Source organism: Mastigoproctus giganteus, chromosome 9 (genome assembly GCF_048544385.1).
Source record: "Mastigoproctus giganteus isolate SK-2022 chromosome 9, ASM4854438v1, whole genome shotgun sequence".
NCBI classification, from domain to species: domain Eukaryota; kingdom Metazoa; phylum Arthropoda; class Arachnida; order Uropygi; family Thelyphonidae; genus Mastigoproctus; species Mastigoproctus giganteus.
Window position 1 is genome coordinate 170216736 of NC_143583.1, and position 21770 is coordinate 170238505.

Consider the following 21770-nt stretch of genomic DNA (forward strand, 5'->3'; position numbering starts at 1 on the left):
TCAAAATTATTTTTTGCATCCAGTTCCTTTGTGACCACATCATAATAACCAATCAAATTTGTCAGACAAGACTTTCCCTTAACAAACCCATGCTGTGTTTGAATTATTGCTGCAGTCTTGTCTAGATGATCCTGCAATGCATCTTTAACCAGTGACTCCATTATTTTACCCGGAACAGAAGTTAAACTAACTGGTCTGTAATTACTCGTGTCACCCTTCGATCCACCTTTGTGAATTGGGGACACATTTGCACATCTCCAGTCCGTGGGAACCTCCCCTGAGTCCAAGGATGCTCTCATAATTATGGCTAAGGGTTTGCTTAGTTGCTTTGCCGCCTCCTTTAAAATAACTGGATAGATCCCATCCACCCCAGGTGCCTTTCTTATGTTTAACTTCAACAAATTCTCCTCCACTTTGCTCTCAGTTATTACAAAATCATTAAGCACACTGCTACAATTTGATAACCCTCTTCCATTTTCAAACTGTAATAATTCCTCACGTGTGAATGTAGATGCAAAATACTCATTCAGTTTGTTTGCTATCTGAGCAGGATCATCAACAGTTGAACCATCGATGTCAAGTGGACCAATCATATTCATCCCCTTCCTTTTAGAGTTTATATAAGTAAAGAAATCCTTGCTGTTTTTCTTAGCATCTTTTGCCAAAGATTTCTCGTAATCCGCCTTCGCCTGCCGAACCTCCTTTGTGACCTGATTACAGACTAGCTTATATCTGCCACAGGCTTCTGCGTCACCTGATAATATATATGCATCCCATGCATTTTTCTTCTCTGTCACGAGTCTCATTAGTTCATTTGATAACCATTTAGGCCTAAACCTTGAACGATATTTCTTAATCGGTATATAAAGTCTAGTAGCTTCCACGATTAATTCCTTGAATGCTTCCCACTTAGAATTTACTGTTGGTAACATCGTCAGTTGAACCCACTGTACAGAATTTAAAAACTGTCTGAGACCACTGTACTCCCCTTTACGGAAGAAAAAACCCTTTCCTTTACCCCTGACGGTAGTTACCTCTTTGAGTAAATTCCACTTCAGCACACTGTGATCACTGCCACCTAGTGGTTCCTTTATCTGCAAATTCTTAATACACGAATGATCACTGCTGATAACCAGATCAAGAGTGTTACTTTCTCTGGTTGCCTCTCGAACATGCTGCTGCAGAAAACAATCATCCAATAAATCCACAAAAGTCTGACTAGTGTGTGAGTGACCAATCCACAAGTTCCAATCAATATCTGGGAAGTTAAAATACCCCATTATAAGATTCTGATTTACTGGCCCACTCTATTTCTCTGTACAATTGTTCATTGTACTCATTCAAGTCATTAGGCCTATAACACACTCCTACCCTTATTTTTCCTTTCGCAGTGCTTATCTCACACCAAACTGACTCAACAGAGCACTGTTCATCTATATTAACTGGGTGCACTTCCTTTGATTTTATGTTTTTCTTAATTAACAGCATAACACCCCCTCCCTTTCTGTCCTGTCTATCCTTTCTGAGTACACATTGTACTCCCCAAATTCCAGTTCTGCATTCCTTATATCTTTGTGACACCATGTCTCTTCTATCCCAACAATATCCACCTTTGATGTCTTGACCAACACTTCAAATTCATCAAATTTATTTACTATACTTCTAGCATTGGTATACATGCTCCTGTGCCTATTCCTTGTTACCCTAACACATCCCATATACCCAACTATTCCATGATGACTGCCATCCGTCCCTGAAACCCCCAACACCCCTCGCTCCAGGTCGCTTCTTATTCTAATAGAAGTTGTGCAAGAATCACCTTCACCTCTGCCTGCGGTTACTGTTAAACTATTAGTCTTTGTATCCCCCCAAACTAGCAGTTTTCCGACCCACCTAACACTGCCTCGATAGCATCAGCAAATATTCTTGCACCCTTTCTATTTAAGTGTATCCCATCCCTGTAGAAGCAATCTCTCCTGTTAACAAGTACAGTCCAGGCTGAAAAAATTTCTACCCCTTGAGCCTTGCACAATCTTTCCAGGGCCGAATTGATCGACAAGGCTCTCATCATGTACTCCCTCCTATCATGTCTGGGCAGAATTGCAGACACTTTCAAATTCAACCCTATTTCACGGCTTTTTTTCAACAGTGATCTGTACTTGTTGAGTAATTCCGCCGGTCTCCTACTCTTAATATCATTAGTGCCAACGTGTACAACTATATCACCTTTTGTGCCCTTGAAAGATGATATACGCTCTACAACGTCATCAACCTTTGTCCCTGGCAGACATACCCTGGTCCTGTTCCAGCTATCCTTTTTACAAAGCATGTTCCCCGTTTCCCTGACAATAGAGTCACCAACAACAACTAGTTCCTGTGGGACCAGCGCATTCTGCCTTAGGGGTTGCCGCTGTGTTGCGTGATGACCAAGTGCAAGCTCTGGAGTTGATGTGGGCAGCTGAGAGCCTGATGGGCCCCTCAATTTAGATCTTTCGAGGGCATCCACCCTGTCCTTCAAACTCTCATATAGGCCCATAACAACGCTGAGTTGTCGCCTGATTTCCTTACACTCCTTACATCGCGCACACACAAAGACATCCCCCATGGCTATATCATGTTCCGTTCCAGAGAGTTCGGCAAACATTTCACAAGTTGCACATTTTTTTAGGCTGTGATGCGTTGGGGAACTGCCCCCCTCAGTTCTCCCCCGAGTCACAGCACTCCTGCCACTTTGTGCCCGTTGCTTTGCTGCTCTAGTTTGGGGCATGGTAGTTTAAATTAATAAAATCAATAAATTAAATGTCAATAGTATTTGAATAGAAACTATTAAATAGAAACAGTGAAGCGTATTACTATATAATTATGCGTTAGAGCTACCTAGCTACCTCAATTAAAAAATTTGAAATGTGATGCAAGAAAGCAATACGAGCTTATGCAGCATCAGCCAAAAAAAAAAAAAAAAAAAAATCACACCATTCCCTCCAAATGCCTGTCCAGTTCCTCCTTAAATTTATTTAACCTATCAACTTCCACAACGACAGATGGAAGTTTGTTCCAGCAATTAACCACCCGCTGGCTAAAGGCAAATTTCCACACATCTATTCGACATCTGTCTTTTCTTAATTTGAATTTATGCCCCCTTAGGTTCGTAATCTGAACAAGTGAAAGGATCCCATCAGAATTCAGCGTGCTCAACCCATTCAAGGCCTTATACACCTCAATCAGATCACTGCAATTTGCAGAACTTAAGCCTCTCTTGGTAAGAGGATCCCTTCATTCCCCTCACCAAAGGTCAGGGAATGACCACCGCATATCCCCAGAACAATATGGCCTTAGCTGCTAATGCTCCTAAAAAAACCAAATAACAAATAACAATCATTCCCCTCACCAATCTTGTTGTCCTTCTCTGTACACACTCAAGCAAATCTACATCTCTAAAATGAGGCCTCCAGACCTGTAAACAGTACTCAAAGCGTGACCTGACCATTGCCTTATACAGAGGGACAATCATCTCCTTTTCCCTGCTAGCAAAATTCCTATATATCTTTGACAAAACCCCATGACATGCCCTGGCAGACTGTCTGCATTGCTCAGAAAACTTCATATCTGACTGCACAATTACTCCCAGGTCTTTTTCATTTTCTACCACCTTAAGTGTAGTACCACACAGTTGGTACGTTTCTCTGGGGTTACTTCTACCCATATGCAGTACTTTGCATTTGTCAAGGTTAGACTTCAGTTCCCACTTCTTTGCCCATCTGCCCAAATTATCTAGATCCTGTTGCAGTAGCACACTGCCATTACTGTCATTAACAACCCTGCCAACCTTTGTATCATCTGCAAACTTCGACACTAATCCTGATATACCTTCATCAATATCATTGATAAATATACAAAACAACAATGGGCCCAACACCGAACCCCATGGGATTCCACTAATAACATTAGTCCACGAAGAGCAGCACCCATTAATTACCGCCCTCTGTCTTCTCCCACTCAACCATCCTTTTATCCATTGTAGCAACGTATCCTTAATACCATTCTGCTCCAATTTGTACAATAGTCTTCCATGCGCAACAGTGTCAAAAGCTTTCCTGAAATCCAAATACAGCAGGCCCCCGTTATAACGCGGTTCGCTTTACGCTGATTCGCTATAACGCTGTTCTTATATTATAACCCGTATCTGACTATAACGCTGTCACAGATCACTATAACGCTCTTTTACAGATTGAATTTTTGGCATATTTAAATGAAATCGTTTAATTTGTTGGAGTCGATAGCTTAAAATTAATAGCAAAACAGCATTAAAACGTTTCCCATGCCGACTTGAGAAATTTTCCCACGCTCAGTGAAATTTTCTCGCACGCTAATTTAATTGCAGTACAGTGACTTGTCACGTAGTTCCGAGATCAACATTTTAAAAAATGATCAAGTATATTGCTTGTAATATTTGCGTTATATGCATTTATCCGAAGTCTACTCATCACTCAGTACCGTATTAGACATCGTGCGAAACGGACAGTTTTCTTGAACATTGTATCATAATTGATGCAACCAACGCAGTTACATTTTCGAAGAGTTAATAATGGCCGATAAGAATGAAAAAACAACGAGGTCTGAGCGCAGTACGAAGACTATAAATGTAAGAAAAAGACTGAATTTAAAAATTAAATTAGACGTTTTGAAGCGAATCGATTCGGGTCAAAGACAAGCGAATGTGTGCCATAATTTAGGACTTGCAAGTTTAACTGTAAGAACAATTATAAAAAAAAAATAAAGAATTAATTTTAGCAGCAGGAAAGATAGCTGTTCCACTGCAAGCAACTAGGGCTAGGCCGGCTATTACGATTGAAATGGAAAGACTTTAACTAATTTTATTGAAGATAATATCCAATGCAGAATTCGGTTAATATTATTAAAAAAGAGAGAGAGAGAGAGAGAGAGAGAGAGAGAGAGAGAGAGAGAGAGAGAGATTAGCCAATATAATGAGCTGAAGAAAACTCACCTAAAAAAAAAAAAAATGTGGAACCATTTAAAACTAGTAATGGCTGGTTGAATAGATTTAAAATCCAGGGAGAAGCCGCAAGTGCAGATTAAGGAGCCGAAACTTTCAAAAAAGAACTTGTCAAAATTATTGAATAGGGGTATTATGTGTTATACTTCTCAACAAGTTTTTAACATAGATGAGGCGGGACTTTTGTGGAAACGAATGCCTAAAAGAAGTTTCATATTGAAAGAAAAAAAAAAAAAAAAAAAACATGCCAGGTAAAGAAGAAAAAAACATGCCAGGTTTCAAAGCGGCGAAGGATCGGTTGACTTTATTGTTGGGTGGTAACGCTCCGGGAGATTTTAAATTAATACCCCTTTTAGTTTATTTGGAAAAGGTCCAAAGTTCAACCCAAAATCGACACATTTTTCTTGATTAAATTCATCAATTAAATTAAATCAATTAAATTCATGATTTTAATTGGAATTTTAAGTTTAATTTTGATACGTAAGTAGTTACCACATAATTATATACGTATGTAATGCAGAATATTTTATATGTACAAATATTTGAATATTAAATATTTTGATCGACATTTGTGCATCTTTTCACTACCGTTTATTATTGATTACGAAATATGGCACCGACCGCAACTCACAAATACATATGTTACCTTATGGGAATGTGGCGCTCGCTTAGCGCAGATTCACTTAGCGCTCTGTTTTTACGGAACCAATTATCAGCGTAAAGCGGGGATCACCTGTATATTATCAAAATTATTTTTTTGCATCCAGTTCCTTTGTAACCACATCATAATATCCTATCAAATTTGTCAGACAAGACTTTCCCTTAAAAAACCCATGCTCTGTCTGAATTATTGCTGCAGTCTTGTCTAGATGATTCTGCAATGCATCTTTAACCAGTGACTCAATTATTTTACCCGGAACAGAAGTTAAACTAACTGGTCTGTAATTACTCGTGTCACCCTTCGATCCCCCTTTGTGAATTGGGGATACATTTGCACATCTCCAGTCCGTGGGGATCTCCCCTGAATCCAAAGATGCTCTCATAATTATGGCTAAGGGTTTGCTTAGTTGCTTTGCCACTTCCTTTAATATAACTGGATAGATGCCATCCACCCCAGGTGCCTTTCTTATGTTTAACTTCAACAATTTTCTCCTCCAGTTTGCTTTCAGTTATTACAAAATCATTAAGCACCCTGCTACAATTTGATAACCTTCTGCCATTTTCAAACCTTAATAATTCCTCATGTGTGAATGTAGATGCAAAATACTCATTCAGTTTGTTTGCTATCTGAGCATGATCATCAACAGCCGAACCATCGATATCAAGTGGACCAATCAGATTCGTCCCCTTTCTTTTAGAGATTATATAAGTAAAGAAATCTTTGCTGTTTTTCTTAGCATCTTTTGCCGAAGATCTCTCGTAATCTGCCTTTGCCTGCCTTTGCCTGCCTAACCTCCTTTGTGACCTGATTACAGACTAGCTTATATCTGGCATAGGCTTCTGAGTCACTTGATAATTTATATGCATCCCATGCATTTTTCTTCTCTGTTACGAGTCTCATTAGTTCATTTGATAACCATTTAGGCCTAAACCTTGAACAATATTTCTTAATAGGTATGAAACTTTTAGTAGCATCCACAATTAATTCCTTGAATGCTTCGCACTTAGAATTTACTGTGGTGACATCGTCAGTTGATCCCACTGTACAGGTTGGTTTTTAGGAGCATTAGCAACTAAGGCCATATTGCGCCGGGATATGCGGTGGTCATTCCCTGACCTTTCTGCATCCTCCGTATTTGGTGGTCATGGGCTCGAACCCCAGTCTAACAAGAAGCGTGTGCTACGCACTGCCGCTCCTGCCCACCTGGCTATGGAGGCAAATAAATTCAAGGAAGAATTGGACAAATTTTTAGAGCGAATGGAGATGTAAAATGGGATTTTTTTTTTTTGGCTGATGCTGTATAAGCTTGCTTTCTTGCATCATATGTCTCTACTAATGCTAATTTAGTTGCTCTCTTTCTATCATTATAATTATGTACTTTTTTTTTTTATTCACTACTTGGCTTGGCCATTCTTCTAATGTATTCTTAATTTATATAAAATAAACTTCTGTTATTAATGCTTACCTTCCACTTTTAATGCTTTTCTTTTGGCTCACCTATGAAGTGCCATGCAGCATTTTAATGTCCACAGCACTCTCATTTAAAGCATCTTCCTGCTTATATTGTTTGTTTAAAGAAATAAACCCAAATATAACCCACCCTGCTCTTGATTTCAGTTTTGGTAAAGGGGAAGATAGGACTAAGTTGTAGGGACCATTTGTAGTTCAGTTTTTTTTACTTTGTAGAACTTGATTCCAGAGCAGGTGCTATTTGTTTATATCATATTTAACTGGGTTGCAGACATGCAAAAATTCATCTGTGAATGCAAAAATTTGAAAAATCAGCAAAAAATAATGTAAAACTTTTTGATGTCACTTATAATTTCAATTTTTTCTGAATACAATTATGAAAAATCCTTGTTCTATATTAAAAACATATATATTTAAGTAATTTCTGAAAATTTAACTCATTTTATAGACCTCGGAGAGTGAATGCAACCTATGCTTTCATTCCAGGAATGCATATCGGTAATAGTAGTGCTCACTGCCTAAAAACATGAAGCATGCACATAAAGTTTGATTCCAGAAGACGCATTAATGTCACAAAGCAAGAGAGCATTACCGACTGGAGGAGAGTGTGTGACAGTAAGCAAATTTACTAACAATATCCCTTCATGACATATGTCAATAAACACATGCATATAATTAAGTTTAACTTATCATGAAATTTTCCTCATTTTCCAAAAATTAACACACATTTATGGAATTTCTGCAGATAATTCAAGGAAAACATTTTCAATAAATGCTATTAGGAGTTTCAGCTGTGTAGACAGAGTAAGTCACATGGGGTCGAATCAACCCTGCACAACTAACACCAGGTTAACATAAGCCTTTGGAAGTAGAAAGGCTACTCTTCACAATGGTATCCAGCCATTTCTTGTTATAATACAGATACCCTTCTCAGCTTTTTTTTTTTTTTTTTTTTAATTATTATTATTCAGACATTGTTCATCTGGTTTTCTTGTTGGTATGGTAATCATCCTTTTTTTTTTTTTTTTTTCTTTTTTTTTTTTTCTTTTTGTGTGTTGGTGTTTAAGACGGTAAATGGCCTTAATGGCAGCATTATTATTATGTTAATAATACATTTATCACCTTTATAAATACTTATGATCTGTTTAATTTAAATTAATGAAGCATCTTTAACATTTTTCATTCTTTTAAAAGCATGAAAAAAAAAATTTGAAGGTAGAGTAGTTATGCTCTTGGTTAAGAAACTCACAAAATCTAAAGCAGCGCGCACAGTTTGACATGGGTTGCCACTATAATGTTGAGTCACTTTGGTTTGACATAAGCACTGGGAAAACAAAAATGAGGGTAGGAGTACGTTATAGGCTAAATGACTGTGATAAGTATAATGAACAACTATACAAACAGAGTGGACCACTAAATCAGAATGTTTTCTAATGGAGGATTTTAACTCTTTCCAGATACTGACTGAAACTTTCCTGATACAGAAGATGTAGGAAATACATTGGCATTTCTCTTATATATACAGGACTCTCTTCTGAATCCAGTGATATCCACACTATCTTAATGGTTCAATGTTTTCTCTCTCTCTCTCTCTCTCTCTCTCTCTCTCTCTCTCTCTCTCTCTCTCTCTCTCAAAATCAATGAGTATATTCCACTGTAGTCATTGATTTGTATACTCATATATTTTATAAGCTGCAAAATATGCTCATATTTTACTTGACTTCAGGCTTTTCTAATATATCACTAATTTCAGACTGTTCAGCTTCACTGACAGAGAATTAATCAACCTAAACATGTTGCATCTAGTAAATGCAATAAAATAAAATATAAAAAGTAACAAAAAAGTAAACAGAATTAAGTTAAAATTACATTATATAGAAAATTTTTGAGGTCTTCCCAATAACAGCTTACCAAGAGAGCATTGTAATAGCCTAGAATATTGGCTGAAAGGTTCTGTGCATTTGTCTTATAAAGACATATCTGTCTTCTCTCTGTGATGTCTCGCTGGATAACTGGTTCTGTCATCTCAGTGGATTCCACTGAGATGACAATCACTGGCAGACAGACACTATAGTAATGGACTTGGGTGCTTTCCTTGTTGGACAAGCCACGATGCAGCATTCCTTGCCATTTTTTATTTATGGTTTCATGCAGTTCTATTCTAAATTGTGCATAATACTTGCCTGTGATTAAAACGGTATGTTCAAAACAAACAACAAGTACTACTCCAGAGTATCCCAAAAAGATGGATACTCTGGAGACAATCACCTTGTCTAGTGACTGAACAATGCAGAATTTTTTGGATGGTGGAGGTGGTTTTTCCATGTCATGCACTAACACCTGAACTTGGTATTAAAGTGGAATATCACTGTATCAGAGTCCCCAGCATGGGCCTTCACTGTACACATGCCCTTCAATTAGAGATACCTGATAACAGCATGAAGTGGGCGCCTCCGTAGCCAGGTGGGCAGGAGCAGCAGTGCATAGCACACGCTTCTTGATTAGAACGGGGTTCGAGCCCGTGAGCCACCAAATATGGAGGATGCGGAAAAGGTCAGGGCATGACCACCGCATATCCCCAGAGCAATATGGCCTTAGTTGCTAATGCTCCTAAAAACCAAATAACAACAACAACAGAATGAAGTATGAATTTTTTTTATGCCCTACTGCCCCTGCCTAACTATAGCCTCAATTAAAAAGGCCATCAACGTAGACTATATGTGACATTTTACAAATGCCACTTTTTTTTTGGAATAAAATCAAATCCTCCCATATACCTTTTCTCACCAAAATCTCAAAATAATTATACAATATTTCCATTTGTTTTCATTCTGATTTGCTTTGCTAACTAGCAAATCAAGTAATTAACAAGTAATTAACTTCTTGTAACACTAGTGTTACAAGAAGTTAATTACTTGTTTGGTATCTGACAGATGACATAAAACTAAATCTCTTTCTTTTTTTTGGAATTAGCAGGAGTATACAAAAATTTCTCATCCAGCAGCTATAATTCATCTTTACCCAGCCAGAAGGGTGAGTGTGGGAATGAATTACGGATAATGTCTTCTGTATTTTTTTGAAAATTACTTTGGGGGAGGGGGGGGGGGTAGAAGCAATGTCGTGAAGAAATTTCATCAAACAAAAATATGAGTTAAATTATGAAAATCTTAATTAATAAACACCATTTTCCATTCAACAAGAAAGTTAAAAATAATTTTTTTATAATAAAAAAGCAACATCTAACGGACGCAAGCAAGTGGACATGTTCCACTTAGGGTTGTGATGGTTGGATTGTTAAGAACTCCAATCTCTGACAGGATGAGAAGCAGATTTATGAAATACACATTTAGACATTTCTTAAATGTATAAATAAACTATTTCAAACTTCGAACTTAAAAATTATTCATTTACACCTGATTTTATATTTAACTTACCAACAAATTTCAAAGATCTTGTGAGCAGCTTTTGAGGAGTAACATGTTTAATGGCAGGGTGATGTTTCAGGGACTGAAGGCCACCAGTTTTACTTGCTTCATGTAACTGTAAATGGTAATTTTTTTAAAAGCTGTAATAAGTTATATAAGAAAATATAAAGGAGGGGGAAATAATAAAAACAATTACAAGTAGCTAGCCTATATCCAGGGTCTTTCAATTAAAAAAAGACAAAGCTTCTCTTGCTTATTTTTAGGTTTAGGCTATTTGTTGTCTAGGCTTTTTTTTTTTTTTTTTGTCATATTTGGAATGAAATAATATAAACTGAAATGATTTGAAGAAAAAAATAATAACAACAATGGAGACATCACAAACTACCACTGAACAAGTCATCTATGCTCCACACCGCTAAACATACACACTGAAGGAATGACCTTCACACAAACCACTATGTTTGTTTTTGAATAAAACTGGTTTATATTTGTTACAGAAATGCAATAGAGATATTTTTAAGTTAAATTGAAGATGTGGAACAACTTTCCCACTGAGAAAAAAAGCAGTTGATCAAGTAAATTTAAATTTATAAATCATAAAATCTAAATGATAATATTTATGACCAACTTTAACATTAAATTCAAAACTTTCTGTCCAAATATGACAATAAAAAGCCCACAAGACAACAAACAGCCTAAACCTAAAAATAAGCAAGATAGAGCCCCACTCCCCTTGGTGCCTTTTAAACTGCAACACCTTGTACATTAACAAATGTATGATTTAAATGACTGGCATCACATGGGAAGAAAGAGTGGAACTGAACACCAAAACTTTCAGTATATATTCTGTTGGACCTTGGGAAGGTAATGAATTCCATTCAAATTGCACAATCCACCTAAATGTGTTCAAATTGCACAATCCACCTGTGTTTAGGTTTCCACTTAAACACAGAAATATTTCGATAAATTTAGAACAGTTGTTGCTATTCATTTCAAAATTGCTAGAATTATTTATATTTATAACAGAAATATTCTGTTGAAATATTCCACAAGCTAGAATTTAGCATTAGAATTTCAAATAAATTAAGACTATCCACGTTCAAGCAGTCAAATGAGATCTTCTGACTATAGTGATGACTGGAGAAGCCTTTAATGATATCTCTTTGAATCCAACAGGATTTCAGCATAGACATCGCCAAATAAATAACAATTATGTAAACCTACTATATTACCAAGTGGCAATTTACAACTCAGGAGGCAAACATAAAATAACTTCCAATGATAAAAGAAAACAGTTTTATTTCAGTACTCAAAGCAGTCAGTTGAATTCCACAACTAGATTTAAAAACAAAGAGGAATAAAATGACAAAGCAGACAGAAAGTTTAGCAATTAGGTGTCTCACATAAATTGAATTATTTAATTATGTTATACATAACAAATTTTATTAGTATTATTAGTAGTGATTACTGGAACGTGCTACAAGGAAGGAAGCTAATACAGCATAAGCCAAAGAAACACCAGAGATGGTAGCTGTTTAGACAATCAATTACTCTCTGGCTGAAAGCAAATTTCCATACCATCCAGAACCATCCCATTAGTTATGTGAGGAGAGCCACTGACAAGGCTCTCCTCACATAACTAATGTAATATACATGTAAATCTCAATACACTCACAATTTTGCAATAATTCACACAGCTCTTGAATGTCACAACATGATGGCAGAATTTCTAATGCCAATTCTCCTGTGAGTGGCAGCCTTTATTCCTGCGCAATGTGATGGGAGTGCAGCGAACTGAATTTAAAATTTGATATACTATAAATTGTAATTGAGTCTTTGAGGAAGCAGTTGACACTGGAGCAAATTCAATCTGGGGCTTATCAAACATTCAAGTGTCTGTTGCTAAATCAGGCATCATCACAAGTCCCAGAAATAGATTAGCATTAGTAGAGGCATACGATGCAAGAAAGCAAGCTTATGCAGCATCAGCCAAAAAAAAAACCCCTCCCATTTCACCCCTCCATTTGTTCCAAATGCCCATCCAGCCCAGCCTTAAATTTATTCAGGCTATTAGCTTCCACAACAAAAGATGGAAACCTGTTCCACCAATCAACTACCCACTGGCTAAAGGCAAATTTCCGCACATCTATTCTACAACTATCCTTCCTCTATTTGAAATTGTGCCCCCTCAGGTTCTTAGTCTGAGCAAGAGGAAGAATCCCATCAGCATTCAGCTTGCTCAACCCATTCAAGGCCTTATACATCTCAATCAGATTACCTCACAGGTGCCTACTCTCCAGGCACTGCAATTTACAGAACTTACGCCTTTCTTGGTAAGAGCACCCCTTTGTTCCCCTCACCAATCTTGTTGCCCTTCTTTGTACTTGTTCTAGCAAATCTACACCCTTCCTAAAATGAGGCCTCCAGACCTGTACACAGTACTCTAGGTGTGGCCTGACCTTTGTCTTGTATACCAGGATAATCACCTCCCTGTCCCTGCTAGCACATTTCTTATATATCATTGACAAGACTTCATGATCTGCCCTGGCAGCCCGTCTGCACTGGTCAGCGAACTTCATATTTGACTGCACAATTGACCCCAGGTCTTTTTCACTTTCCACTTTCCTGAGTGTAGTACCACACAGTTGGTACATTTCTCTTCGGTTATTGCTACCCATATGCAGTACTTTGCATTTGTCAATGTTAAACTTCAGTTGCCACTTCTTTAATTCGGTTTCAACTTTTCATTATATTCAATTTTCATTCAGTTGCATTTTTTATTCAGTGGCAACTTCAGTTGCAATTTCCATTAATCAACATAGAATACTTTGGTTCTGCAAGATGTAGTCTTAATTAATCACAGGAGGTAATCTCCACTAATCACATGGACCTCTTTGACCCCCTTCCTTTGAAACCGTGCTTTCTATAGACCAACTTCCCTAACACCTTGGTAATTTTCTTGGCAATTTTAATGTTCACCACTCGCTTCAGTTTTATAGTCACACAGAACCTGCTGTTCGAGATTCTGAGGTTTTTGCAATTACTAATGACTTCATACAGATTGTTCATATACCTACCAGAATACCAGGCAATCTAAACCACACTTAAAGTACATAGTCAAGATGAGCAGTTCTCTCGGTATCTCAGATCACAACTTGATGGTGATAGTCTCTTCTTCAATGGAGGTTTCCTCTCATGGTCATTCTCAGCCTCATGTTGCTTGGCATTTCAAGAATGCAAAATAGGATGATCTGCAGATCATCAAGGAAAAGAAAAATAAAGATTTTTCTTTTCCTTGATCTACAGTTTGAAATCTGATATCAATGCTTGCAGAGATTATGTCAGAGAAATTATTAATGTAGGGATGAAATCCTTTATTCTATACTCCAACTTAACATTTCATTCTTTATTAACATCTCAACCTTGGTTTTCGAATAAATTAAGACTATCCAAATCATAAATTGAAATATAGCAAAAGCTTAATAGTTCAATATCTACCTCTTGAACCGTTTATCACATAATTTGTATAATGAAGGTGAAACAGAATTAAAATTAATACATAAATGATTAAAACAGAGCCCAGAGGAAAACGAAATGCACTCCCTCTTCCTATGGTTGTCATATATAAAAGTTATTAAAGGTAAACTGCTAAGAAGGATAATAATGTAGGAAGTCAAGAGTCTAAAACAGGGACTTTCGATTGAATCATCATCAGTTGACTAAATTGGGGTAAGTAGAGAAAGAGTTTAGAAGGTAGTTCTAGTTCCCGTGATTCTTTGAGTTAGACATGTGGTAATTTAAAACGTGTTAGGCTCCATATTGAGGAGAGGCCAGCTGGTAGTTTCACATTTAATATTTTAAGTGCCGTGTTCTGAAGATACCATTCTATGGCCAAAGCTTTGTATTGCAATATCCTATAATTAGGATATTGGTAGTGGATATTCAAGAAGTTCAAGCTGTTTGTGCAAGGCAAGGCAAGGTTTCTGAAACTGGAAGATAGAATGCAATATTCTATCAATGGCAAAACTATTTACAGGATTTCTGGTCAGTGGAAGAAGGTCATTAATATACAAGAGTAAAAAGGGTGGGAGAGAGAAAACTGAACCTTGAGGAACACCAGCATTAGTGGTGAAGTTTGATGATAGAGCCATCTATCATCACATGCAGTGAGCGGTCAGAGAGAAAACTGCAAGCCAAATTACAAAAAAAAGTTAGAAAATCATAAGACAGAAAATTATTTAGAAGACCTTTATGCCAAACATGACCAAAAGACTATGAAGTGTCAAGAGCAACTGCTTGAGTTTCTCCAAACTTTTTCACTGGATTTGTCCATAGAAGGATAACATAAGCCAGAATATCACCAGCAAATTGACACACTGACAGAATCCATACTAGTGATCATTGAGTAGATTGAAGAGTTCTAGATATTTTAAGAGCTGGCAGTTAAATTATTTCTCCATTACTTTAGAAAGAGTAGAAGGAAAGTGAAATGGGACAATAACTGGATGGGAGGGATCTGTCGACCATTCTAGGAACTGGCTGGATATGAGAAAATTTTCAAGCAGAAAGAAAAATACCTTTGGAATAAGAAAATGAAAAAAGGCAACAAAGAACAGGAATAAGTTCAGGAGCACAGGTTTCAAGAACTAGTGGAGAAATATCATCAGGATCTGGAGCTTCCTTAGCATCAAGATTGATCAAAATTGTCCTCACATCCTTCTGATGGAAGACCACAGGAGGCATTGAATGGAGTGTACTGGGAATGCTGGGAGGAGGTTTACCAAGATCATCAAAGTTGGAACCAAAAAAAGGATGCTAGCAGGTCAGTTTAATCTTTGGATGAAGTGGCAATAGAACCATTTGGTTTTGACAGAGACGGGCAAAAGTTGCAGCCAATAGCTTTGGTAAGAGACCAGAATACTCGACTACCATTTAGACAAAAAGCAAGTTTAGCAAAATCTAGTTTGGACTGATTAATAATTGCTTTACAATTGTTGCGAGCTCTGGTGTAGGCAGAAAATGAACCTGGAGATTTGAAAACACGGCAATTATGATATGCAACATTCTTCTCTTGAACTGCCTTGGCAACATTTATTGGAAACCAAGGTTTAGATAAAGAACAAGATTTTAAGGTGGAGTGTGAAAAAAAGGATTCCATTCCTACAAGAATAAATTCACTGACACGATCTGAGCAAATGCTGACATCAGAAGATTTGAAACAGTAATCCAACCAAGGAAAAGAAAAGAAATATGGCAGATCATCCCAATTTGCATTCTTGTAATGCCAAACTACACGAGGTTGAGAATGGCCACGAGAGAAAGAGAGACTCCATTGGAGAAAGGACCATCACCAAGTTGTCATCTGAGGTGTCTAGAAGAACACTCACTCAACCATATACTAAGAAGGGTTGTTTGTGAGAAAAAGATCTAATGTACTGGCTGTATGATTAGGATTGTCTGGTATTCTGGTAGGTAAATGATTAATCTCTGCAAGGTCATTGGTAATTGCAAAGGCTTTAGCATTTCAACTAGCAGGATCCGTGTGACTAGAAAACGGGCACCAGCTGGAGTTGTGAACATTAAAATCACCAAGGAAAATTATCACACTGTTAGGAAAGTTGGACTGGAAAAAGTCAAGTTTCAAAGAGAGGAAGTCAAAAAGTTCTAAGTGATTAGTGGAGTTGGGAGAATGATTGAGGCAACAGATGAATATGACAGAATGTGGTAGAGAGGTTTTAAGCCAGAGAAGATTGATGTGTGGATGCCACACATCAATCCCTGTTCACACCTCGGTGGTCACTTAAGTGACCACCAAGGTGTGGTTTATAATCTGAGAAAGAGGAAGAATCCCATTAGAATTGAGCCTGCTCAACCCATTCAAGGCCTTATACACCTCAATCACATCATCTTGCAGGTGCCTAGTCTCTAGAAGCTGCAATTTGCAGAACTGTAGCTATTCTTGGTAAGAGGAGCCCTCTGTTCCCCTCACCAATCTTGTTGCCTTTCTCGGTACTCCCTTAAGCAACTCTATATCCTTCCTAAAATGAAGCTTCCAGACCTGTAAGCAGTACTCAAGGCGTGGCCTGACCATTGTGTTATATAAAGGGATAATCATCTCCTTTTTCTTACTATTGAAAATGCCCCATGACCTGCTCTGGCAGCCTGTCTGCATTGCTCAGAAAACTACATATCTGACTGCTCGGATATATCCATCTTAAATCATTAAAATGAACATAATGACACTGACAGACACATATTGGCCACAGCTGCCCTTGTGTCGTGAAACTTTCATACCAACAACAACAACAACAAAAACCAAGTCTTTTTCATTTTCTACCATCCCTAATTGTAGTACCACACAGATGGTATGTTTCTCTGGGGTTACTTCTACCCGTATGTAGTATATTGTAATTTGTCAATGTTAAACTGAAGTTTAACACTGACAAATTACAGTTGCCACTTCTCAGCCCCTCTACCAACTTTTCTAGATCCTGTTGCAGTAGTACACTGTCATTAACAACCCTGCCGAACTTTGTATCATCTGCATACTTGAAATTTAAGTTTGATATACCTTCATCAATAAATATACAAAACAACAGAGAGCACAACACCGAACCCCAGGGAAACTCCACTGATAACGTTAGTACATGAAGAGCAGCCATTGATTACCACTCTCTGTCTTCTTCCACTCAACCACTCTTTTATCCCTTAACACCACACACTGCTCCAATCTGTAGAGTAGTCTTCCATGCGCAACAGTATAAAAAGCTTTCCCGAAATCCAAGTATATGATATCAAAATTATTTTTTGCATTCAGTTTCTTTCTAACCACATCATAGTACCCAATCAAACTGGTGAGTCAAGACTTTCCCTTCATAAATACATGCTGTGTCTGAATTATTACTGCAGTCTTGTCTAAATGATCCTGCAATGCTTCTTTAACCAGTGACTCCATTATTTTCCACAGAACAGAAGTTAAACTAACAGGTCTGCAACTACATTCACACATGAGTTATTAATGGAGGGAAATGCCAGAAATTTATCAAACTGTAACAGGGTACTTAATGATTTTGTAATAACTGATAGCAAAATGGAGGAGAAACTGTTGAAGTTAAACATAAGAAGGGCACCTGGGATGGATGGGATCTAACCAGTTATATTAAAGGAGGTGGTAAAGGAAGTAAGCAAACCTCTAGCCATAATTATGAGAGCATCCTTGGACTTGAGATGTGCAAATGTATTCCCAATTCACAAAGGAGGATATAAGGGTAACGCAAGCAATTACAGACCAGTTAGTTTAACTTCTATTCCGGGGAAAATAATGGAGTCAATGGTTAAAGAAGCAATGGTAACACGAGCAATTACAGACCAGTTAGTTTAACTTCTGTTCCGGGGAAAATAATGGAGTCGATGGTTAAAGAAGCATTGGAGGATCATCTAGAAAAGACTGCAGTAATAATTTAGACACAACATGGGTTTGTTAAGGGAAAGTCTTGTCTGACAAATTTTATTGGATTACTATGATGTGGTTACAAAGGAACTGGATGCAAAAAATAATTTTGATATCATATACTTGGATTTCAGGAAAGCTTTTGACACTATTGCACATGGAAGACTACTGTACAAATTGGAGCAGTATAGTATTACGGGTAAGTTACTAAAATGGATAAAAGGATGGTTAAATCGGAGAAGACAGAGAGATCAATGAATGCTGCTCTTCGTGGACTAATGTTATTAGTGGAGTCCCCGGGGTTCAGTGTTGGGCTCACTGTTGTTTTGTATATTTATCAATGATATTGATGAAGGTATATTAGACTTAATGTCGAAGTTTGTAGATGATACAAAGGTTGGCAGGGTTGTTAATGACAGTAATGGCAGCATGCTTCTGCAAAGTACCAACTGTACTACACTTAGGGTGGTAGAAAATGAAAAAGACTTAGGAGTAATTGTGCAGTCAGATATGAAATTTTCTGAGCAATGCAGACAGGCTGCCAGAGCCGGTCATGGGATATTGTCAATAATATACAGAAATTTTGCTAGTAGGGAAAAGGAGGTGATTATCCCTTTGTATAACGCAATGGTCAGGCCATGCCTTGAGTACTGCATACAGGTCTGGAGGCATCATTTTAGGAAGGATGTGGAATTGCTTGAGCGTGTACAGAGAAAGGCAACAAGATTGGTGAAGGGAATGAAGGGGTTCTCTTACCATACCAAGAAAGGCTTAAGTTCCGGAAATTGCAGCAGCTGGAGACTAGGCACCTGCAAGGTGATCTAAGTGAGGTGTATAAGGCCTTGAATGGGTTGAGCATGCTGAATTCTGATGGGATTCTTCCACTTGCTCAGATTATGAACCTGATTATGATTACGAACATAAATTCAAATTGAGGAAAGACAGTTGTAGAATCTATGTGTTGAAATCTGCCTTTAGCCAGCGAGTGGTTAATTTCTGGAACAAACTTCCATCTGTTGTTGTGGATGTTGATAGATTAAGTAAATTCAAGTAGGAACTGGACAAACTTTTAGGGAAAATGAATGTGTGAAATTGTTTTTTTGCTACATAAGCTCATACACTTGCTGTCTTGCATCACATGTCTCCATTACTATTACTAGGTCTGTCATTATGAGAGCATCCTTGTACTCAGGGGAAGTCTGTAGGGACTTCTCCTGAGTCTAAGAATGTTCTTATAATTATGGCTAAGGGTTTGCTTACTTCCTTTGCTGCCTCCTTTAATATAACTGGATAGATCCTATTCACCCCTTTAATATAACTGGAGAGATTCCATCCACCCCAGGTGCCTTTCTTATGTTTAACTTCAACAATTTTTCCTCTACTTTTCTTTCATTTATTACAAAATCATTAAGCTCCCTGTTATTGTTTAATAAGCTTCTGTCCTCCACTTCCCTACAGAATTCCTCATATGTGAATGTAGATGCAAAATACTCATTGTTTGTCAGCTATCTGAGCAGGATCATCTACAGTAGAACCAACAAGGGGGACCAATCTGATTCCCTTCTTTCTAGAGTTTATATAAGTAAAGAATCCTTGCTGTTTTTCTTAGCATCCTTTGCCAAAGATTTATCATAATCTGCCTTTGCTAGCCTAAACTCCTTTGTGACTTGATTACAGACTGGTTTATATCTATCACAGACTTCTGTGTTGCCTGATAATATATATGCATTCCATGCATTTTTCTTCTCTGCCATGAGTCTCATTAGTTCATCTGACATGTGACTAAACTACAGTTCTATAGTCTCTCACACTCTCACGCCCAATTTTATTCACTTGGCCACCCCCATGGAGCATGAAAAGAACTTATGACAGAACATAAGGGCCAATATCGTTGGCACCAGCCTCTGTGATGCATGACGCAGAAAACAAATAATGCAAGACTGAATGTTGGCAGAATGGCCTTTGATATAAGTGATTATGTACAGGTGCTGATGGAAATGTTTAATTAAAAATGTTGGTATAGAAGTGAATGAAATGCTCTCGCTCTCTCTCTCTCTGGATTTTGAATTTTTTTTTTTTTTTTTTTTTTGGCACAGCATAAACCTCAGGCTTCCTTGCACCATATAGCTAATAATAATAATATTATGTCAAAAGTAAATACAGTACAATCACATTATAGAATTCTCACTTTTAAAGCTCTTCCCTAAGAAGTCATATATAATTAGTCCATCCTAAGAAGTGCCACATACTTTTTTAATGTATGTGGCATTCCCATTTAAAATGCTTTCCTTCTTATATTGCTGTTTTAAGTTTCCAAGAAAGAATAAATCTAGAAGGATGACAGAGACTAAATTCTAGGACTCATATATGATGCAGTTTTTTCATTTCATATGAACTATTTCTGGTGTGTATTACATTTGTTTATTTCATATTTAACCCAAAGCTTTGAAGGCAGAAAAGCATTGAAAAAAAAAAAAAAAAACAATGTCATGCTACCAAAATATTGAAGAAATATGAAAATTAGCCCTCAAAAATGGTCTTCTGCTTTTAATGCTTTCCCACTTATTTGAGATTAGCCCTCCTCAAAAATTCTATACAGGCATTTACTGTATATAAAAAGAAATTATAAAATATTCAAAACACTTTAAATTGGTCATTTTAATTCAAATAACAAACGTCTGGTAATTATAGCCATTGATTTAGCATTTTTTGCAATAATAAAGACTATTTTGGGATGTATATTTTATATTCATTAAATAATTATATATACAAATAAAAAAAGTAATATCTATAATGTTACATATTTCTCCTATAACTATTTTAAAATTCAACAAAAACTCACCTGAACCACATCAAAATCACTAGGAAACTCACTGGCAGGATTATTACGTTTAACTACATGCCATGACTTAACCCCTGATGAATTTAAAGCAGCAGCAATAAACCTTTCTCTAGCTTTCGACACATAAAACTGCTTAAATGTCACAATATATTCTGAAAAAAAAAAAATAAAAAATTGTATATGCATATATGTGTATTTAAATAGGTGTCTATGGTTTACTGCCAGGGAAATCTTAATATAAAATAGAAAACCAAACTTGCTATGCAGATAAATGAACCATGGCAACATCTATAAGAATATTCCTGAACAGTTGTGTACATCTATATGTGCATGTGTCACGCATCAAAACGATTAAGTGATGACATGTGGACATGTAAATGTAAAGGGCAGTTCCTAGAACATCAGTTCACCTCTGCCTCATATCTCTATAAAGAATAGTACCAGATATGTGGGAATGTAGGTTTGTGTGTATTATGTGTGTGTTCTGTTCTGGCCTCTTGGCTACCCAGAAGCCTCAATCACCTGGAGAGAGAGATCATTTTGAGTACTCGTCCACACCACAGGAAGGTGGACCAGTTCCAATAGTGCTAGTACTGTCCCAATTCGAGACGCAGATGCACCCGATTTAGCCAAAAGGTGGGTCAGATCCCTCTGGGGGGCCCACTCCAGAGGGGGAGAAAACAAAAGATTTTTTTTTTTTTCAGTTATACATTATATACAAAATTAAGACAAATGAGGTTACAATCAATATCAAATGAGGTCTTAATCGAGGTCCCATTTCAAGACCATGAGAACAATTATGAGGTAGTGATCCCGATCCCAGATGATCCAGAAGAAGATGAAACTGCAGATAATAGCTGCCGTCTCTTCTCAAAAACTTCTCTGGCAAAAGTTTGAAATGTCCGAAA

The 21770-nt window shown here is 37.2% G+C and overlaps 1 protein-coding gene across 3 annotated transcripts in view; it reads right to left on the reverse strand.

Annotated features, from left to right (window-relative positions):
* S1P (membrane-bound transcription factor site-1 protease) overlaps positions 1-21770 on the reverse strand; it is a 680544-nt gene that overhangs the window by 603516 nt on the left and 55258 nt on the right. For all 3 annotated transcript variants that reach the window (XM_090381734.1, XM_090381736.1, XM_090381735.1), the window contains exons 3-4: positions 20863-21014; positions 10580-10685 (exon numbers count right to left, since the gene is read on the reverse strand). In XM_090381734.1, the coding sequence (XP_090237860.1) occupies positions 10580-10685; positions 20863-21014 (258 nt within the window). The remainder of the gene's footprint in view (positions 1-10579; positions 10686-20862; positions 21015-21770) is intronic.